This window comes from Ctenocephalides felis, unplaced genomic scaffold (assembly GCF_003426905.1).
Source record: "Ctenocephalides felis isolate EL2017-DRISC unplaced genomic scaffold, ASM342690v1 CF-g0.4_SCAFFOLD_01886, whole genome shotgun sequence".
NCBI lineage: Eukaryota > Metazoa > Arthropoda > Insecta > Siphonaptera > Pulicidae > Ctenocephalides > Ctenocephalides felis.
In genome coordinates, this window is record NW_020538040.1 from 60,932,065 (window position 1) to 60,938,324 (window position 6,260).

The following is a 6,260-nucleotide window of genomic DNA, read 5'->3' on the forward strand; positions in this document are numbered from 1 at the left end:
ATCCAATAGTTTAACTCATGGTAAAGAATCTTTAAGCAAAGACGACACGGAACACGTAGTCTATAGACTACACCCGTACAAACAGCAGGTGATGCGGATGTCGTCCGTGGACGACACTTTTAGCAAAGGAGTTAAACAGTGGAAAATACTAGTTTCAATTACAGAAAAATACAGAGTATATTTTTATGATATATTTTATTTAATAAATCTATATTTACAATTTGTATGTTGTGACAATGAACAATAAATTAAAACCAATTTTAGTGATGTGATGGCACTAGCCAATCCCATTTTGAATAATGATAAGTTTCATTAAATGTTTCCACTTTGACTTTTCTTGTATTCAATTTTCTGACGAAAACACGTCTATTATTCAAAGGTTGTAGATGTCTAAAGTTATCTACCAGCAATGAGTCTTCGAGTCCATTGGACAATTGTCTGAACTTCTGCATCTGTTCATATTATTTTAAAATATTAATTTTTGACTAACTATTGGCATTTCGAAAAATCTAATCATGATCAGCGATACTTAGTAATAAAATTAGGACTTTGAAATGTAATCAATCATCAAACAAAAGGATTTTTCCAAAGAAATTATCTTATGTTAAATTATTCATATCTTGCTAATACTTTATTTCTATAACAAACTCTCAAGCAAATTTATTAAAATAAATAGTAACAAACAAAGCATACTATTCTGTTACTTTATATATCAGTATCACCCAACGTTAGATTTTTGAAATTATATGTTATTTTCACGTCACTAATTTATTTCTAATTTATGGATGTGTTTACCTGGAATACTGAAATAGACAAAGTATCTGGAAAAACAATCCATGTCACAGCTTCTGAACAAGGAGGTGTAGTTAATGATCCTTAAAATAACAAACTCATATTAATATCATTAGTATATTTGAAATATTGAACATTTAAGAAAGGTGAAACAAAAGTATCCGAATTTAATTGTTGACATTTTACAATATAATTGAAAAACACTTCAGAAGTGGAACATGTTTATTCTCCTGTCCATACTCCTAGATTTGTGCCTTCATGCTCATGATCATTAAGTTTAACAAAAGAGTATTTATTGAGTATAAAATTGTTACATTCTTTCGAAATATGTTTGATATCACAATTAATACACTTGCTCGCGTTAAAAATGCGATTTTTTAACGATCGAGAACGCAATATTCATTTTATACTTAAATCACTTTTTGTAGAGATATATCTTAGGATGTTTGTTTAGTCCATGAACTCTGTTACTATGCAAAGTTTTATTAAAATTATCAGCAATCAATTACAAAGATACTATCCTGGCGATCAAATCATGATTTTTGAATAAAACTTGCACATTGTCATAAATTTGTGCACTCATCTATCAATTGTAATTAACAAAACAAATTTTTTGATCGTGAGTTCAAAATATAAACATTCCTCGGAGATTTACAACTAGTAATATTATTTTTTTTTAACATTTTTATATTCCATAATAATAATTTAATTTTAAATACCTTTATATGTATAGAATCTGTCCAAATCTTCCGGCAGTAAAGATGCTAGTGAGAATGTATAGTTCAATGCAGTATTAGTATCAGACTGCTCAATCAGCTCGAAGTTTCGTACTATATGGGACAATTCCTTAGATTCTTTTTCTTTTAACTGAAATGATTATAATTATTAAAATTATTTCAAACTTTTCAAAATTTATGCAAAACAGAAATAATAATTTCTAAGCGTGCAACATATAACCCAAAAAAAATAAACTGTGGAATATTGCTGATATTTGACTATATGTAGCAAAACTCACTTGATAGAAGAAAGCCAAAACAGTCAGACCATCAGCATGATTTAAAGCCTCCGCCACGTTCGAGTATTTTATATTACGATGAATAATATGCATTTCCAATGGATATCTAATATCATTCAATACGTGTTCGCTGCCTCTGCTATTTCGTTCACCTATATGTGAAGAATTAACACGATTTGTATAATAATTCTATTGTATTCAGCTAAATATAATAATTCATGGATCTGATCACCTACCCCAGTGGAAATGCAGACCCTCGAATTCGTACTCATGTTCTAATCTAGCTCCAAATATATACGGCAATCTACCAAATTCGAGTTGAGGTTTCTCCAATGTAGGAATGCTTAAAGACACTGCAAGTATATATAAATATTATGTTGAAGGGGTTTGATGTTGAAATGTATGATTAATTTCTTGCAGGGCGTAACATCAAGTAAAAAAATAAAGTAAAGATTTTTAAAACATCTTTATTTTTCCATGCGTTTCGACGTAAAACTCTACGACAGTGGTCTTGACAGAAATTAAACTCGTCTCGGATGAGCTACATCTTGTTTATTTAATTCAAAAAAAAAAATTTACATTAAAAAGTAATCACTGACATTTAGTGCTCGATTCCAATTACTAATTATTCACAAGTTATGTGTTGTTGATTTGTGTAAGTGTAAATCTAAGAATTTCAAAACCACTGATGAAGTAGAATATTACCTCAAAACGTATGGAAAAATGAAGATGTTTTAAAATCTTTACTTTATTTATTTTTTATTTTTACTTGATGTTACGCCCTCCAAGAAATTAATCATATACATATGTGTGTATCATATACATTATGTATGAAATTTATTAGGAAATTAAGAAATATATGTAGTGAAATAAAAACTCCTACTTTGCCGCAGATAAAATTGCGCGGTTGTTTTTGTAAATAGTAATATCAGGCGGGTTTTACTAATATTGTAACATTGAGAATTTTGTACATTTTTAAATCTCCTTAATTCTATTTTTTTATTAACATCTATCATGTACACAAAAAACGCCAATAAAATTTGTATATGAAGCATGAACAAAAGTAATAAATGCAAATCTTCCATCCATACACGGGGTGAAATAGGACAGCCAGGGGGCAAACAGTTTCAGTGTCTTATTTTCAATGTTCAATAGAGTTCACGAAATTATAGCTACATTACTCAATTAATGCAAAAAATAAACTTCATGAGTACATTTTTACAGAGACACCCTATATAAATCTTTATATAACCTTGATTGGGTATATCGCTAGAAATATTCATCTGCATTGTAACAACTAATTATTTAATTTATCTCTTGTAAAATTGCTATTTTAACTTAATTTACTTTATTATTTACTATTTTTTATTGTTTACACTTTTGCCTGGGTAAAAAGGTTTAGTTGGTCCTTTTTACCCCTCCTCGTAAGTTTTTTTTTATAAAGGTTGTACAACTATTGAATCTAACTTAATATTAACAATACGTTTTATAAAACAATTAAATAACGAATAAAAATAAAAATTATATTAAGCTTACGTTAACTGAAAGAAATTATAAACGCACCCAAGTATGTCCCAAATTGGTTGGTTCATACAGATTTGAACTGTTAAGGAAGAAATTGAAATGTTCAGTCTGAGATACAAGGTTAGAATACAGAACCACCCTAACATCATGACCAAAAACTTAATAAAAAAACAATGGCATTGAACGGCTCAGGAGAAAACGGCTCCTTTTTGATATTCTTTAGTAATCCTATAGTATGTACAATTACTCGTAGGCTTAATTAATTTTCACAACAGGACTACATCTATAAGCTAAACATATCCAACATCGAATCGGATCACCAATAGGTGACCTTTCGACTTTTTCCCTTTATTTAATAAATCATAAAAATACTGAATGTTGTATAAGAACAACAGATTGTAATAAAAAAAAGCTTACGTAATCTTACGTAACAACAGTGTTCGCAACCAAAAAACTAACATCGAAATAAAATACTTTTGTTATGAATTCTCAAACATTGCCGTTCATTTCCCGTCGTAAAAATCAAGGGAATGGCTGGTTATGCATATTTTTCGCTGTACTTTCAAATATTGTTGTGAAAAAATTCTTAACTTGTTTTTAAGATATCGGTGGTAGACCTTTTTACCCCGCGAACCTTTAAGTCCCTCTCTACCTATTCTGTAGTATTCATATGGTATTCATAGGGCTCGCCCGCAAGTAAGCGGTTAAAGGCGACGGGACTTGTTTCAGAGGTCCCGGGTTCGAAATCCACTTTGAGCAGCCTGTAGTCAGACAGCAGTGACAACGATATATATATTATAACTCTTTTAGATATTCATTAAAATGGCTTTGTTAAGTCTAAATTGCAATAACTTCACTTGTGAGTTTTATTTATTTCGGATCAAAATTTGTAGACTAAGTCGAAATACATAATATAAATACGAAAATATAGAGTCTTTTATATTTCGGTATCTCACCAGAATGTCCATTATTTGTAATCTTCAAAGGACCAGGCAAAGGGTTTCTATAGCCCACCATTTCTAGGGCAGGCATCCTTAAAGGTATCGATCGTCTTGTGTAAATTGCAATTGGCGATTGCATTTTACCGCCACAATGATTGTGTTTTTTCTGCCATCTCCTTTGGTCCAAGTTTCCATATCCAAATCTATGAGAATGCGATACCTTTGCTAAAATTGTAAAAAAAATAATAATGAATAATATCCACGGGTGAATTATCATACGAAAATCAATAACAACAATATAATAATTTAACTAACACGATTTTCAATTCAAAAGCAAGCAATTTAGTAGTACCTATTGAGAGTTAATGAAGATCAGGAGAAGTTAATACTATCAGTTACTTTTTTATTTCAAGTAATTTGAGATTATGTTTATCCATGAAAGTACTTATATTCAACATAATTCGTAAAATTAATTCAATTTCTTTGTATTCTCTAAGTTTGTTTCTGGGTTTTATACTACATATATTACAAAAACCTTGAATTTCATGTTTTGCTAATTGTTTAATATTTTAGATTTCAGTACCATATCATTTTGGGGTACTTAGTAAAATGAGCGTATTTTCATATGGGTAGCATACGTGCACGTATATTTGTAAGTATATACCTTCAGGATTTGCGACGATTTTATAAAAAAACTGTTCATCCATTTAGGTGTATACAAAAAACATTTGTTTTTTAACTTCCCGAAGGAGAAGTTTATGTTTTCATCAAACAATCCGATTCGCTAATTTTATGTTTTCTCGACTTTTCAAGCCATTCTGAATCGAATGAGACCAAATTGGAAAAAGTATGTGTGTGTGTGAGTGTGTGAACAGTTTTTTGCCGTAAATCGACGTTTTCTCAAAAACGACTAGACCGATTTCAAAAATTTAAAAGCCGTTAGATGTATTGCGATGAGGACTAGCGTTTATCAATTTTACGCGAAGATCAGCCAAGCCGTTTCTTTGTAAATAGCAGAAATGTGAAAAAAAATTCGTTCACGTTTTAGCTCGCAGTTCTGAATCGAGTTTTTGGTAGAGATCGGCCGGGCCGTTTTCTTGTAATAAAGTGTTGAAAAAAAATTTCATACTGCCGAATCGAAAATCAAAAACTGTTTGAAAGATATTAGTTGGGAATAATACTGATTAGTTTTAGGTAAAAATCTACCGAGGCGTTTTCTTGTAATTCTTCGTTAAAAAAAAAATTGAGCCGATTTTTATGAACTTTTTTTGATGATTTATATCATGGTCTTATACAACTATATACAACTTATTAAAATATTTCGGCCTTATGACATGTAGTTTAATTTTAAAAATTCATCAAAGAATGAGTAGTTTTTTTGGCGTTTGTTAAAATTAAAATAAGACGATTTACTTGGTATGATGAAGTACCGGGTTCCACGGAAACTGGTTCAATTATAAAAATTCTTGATTTTTGAAAATTTGCTTTTAGAAGATACTGAGTTAACGTGTTCGTTAGTTTTCAAATATGTGTAATAAATCCACTCGGAATACTTTTAATCACTCATAAATTAATTTATTTTTTATTGATTAAGTCGATTAATTACACATACCGGGAAGTTCATGTAACTTGCCTCAAGGCAAAATGCCAATACCAATTAGTTTTATTGCCAATGCGCGTCTATCAATTTGTTAGTGACAAATCTACATCTAGTTACTAAAAATGATTATTTAGTATATTCGCTTCAAATTGATTTGAAAAAAATCATTTAATAGTAACATACTTATTCTAAATATTTAATTTTACCTTTGCTACTACTTTATAACAATTATCAATATATTTATCGCTCAACACAAACGATTTTACAATTTCTAATCAGAAATTTATAAAAATTGCATGGGCTTCTATTCTTAGAAATTAGAAAAGAAATTATGGTACTTGCAAATAAAACTGATACTAAAACATTTCAAACTTGTCATTTTAAAAAA

General features: G+C 29.7%; 1 protein-coding gene across 1 annotated transcript; it reads right to left on the reverse strand.

Moving 5' to 3' along the window:
* Nucleotides 1-260: 260 nt before the first annotated feature.
* LOC113375166 (putative carbonic anhydrase 3) lies at nt 261-4,979 on the reverse strand. Its single transcript, XM_026615117.1, has 7 exons — nt 4,937-4,979; nt 4,288-4,497; nt 2,044-2,160; nt 1,808-1,959; nt 1,512-1,659; nt 796-875; nt 261-452 (listed from the first exon to the last, which is right to left on the reverse strand). The coding sequence occupies exons 1-7, from the start codon at nt 4,977-4,979 to the stop codon at nt 261-263; spliced, it is 942 nt and encodes a 313-aa protein (XP_026470902.1).
* Between the last annotated feature and the right edge of the window lie 1,281 nt (nt 4,980-6,260).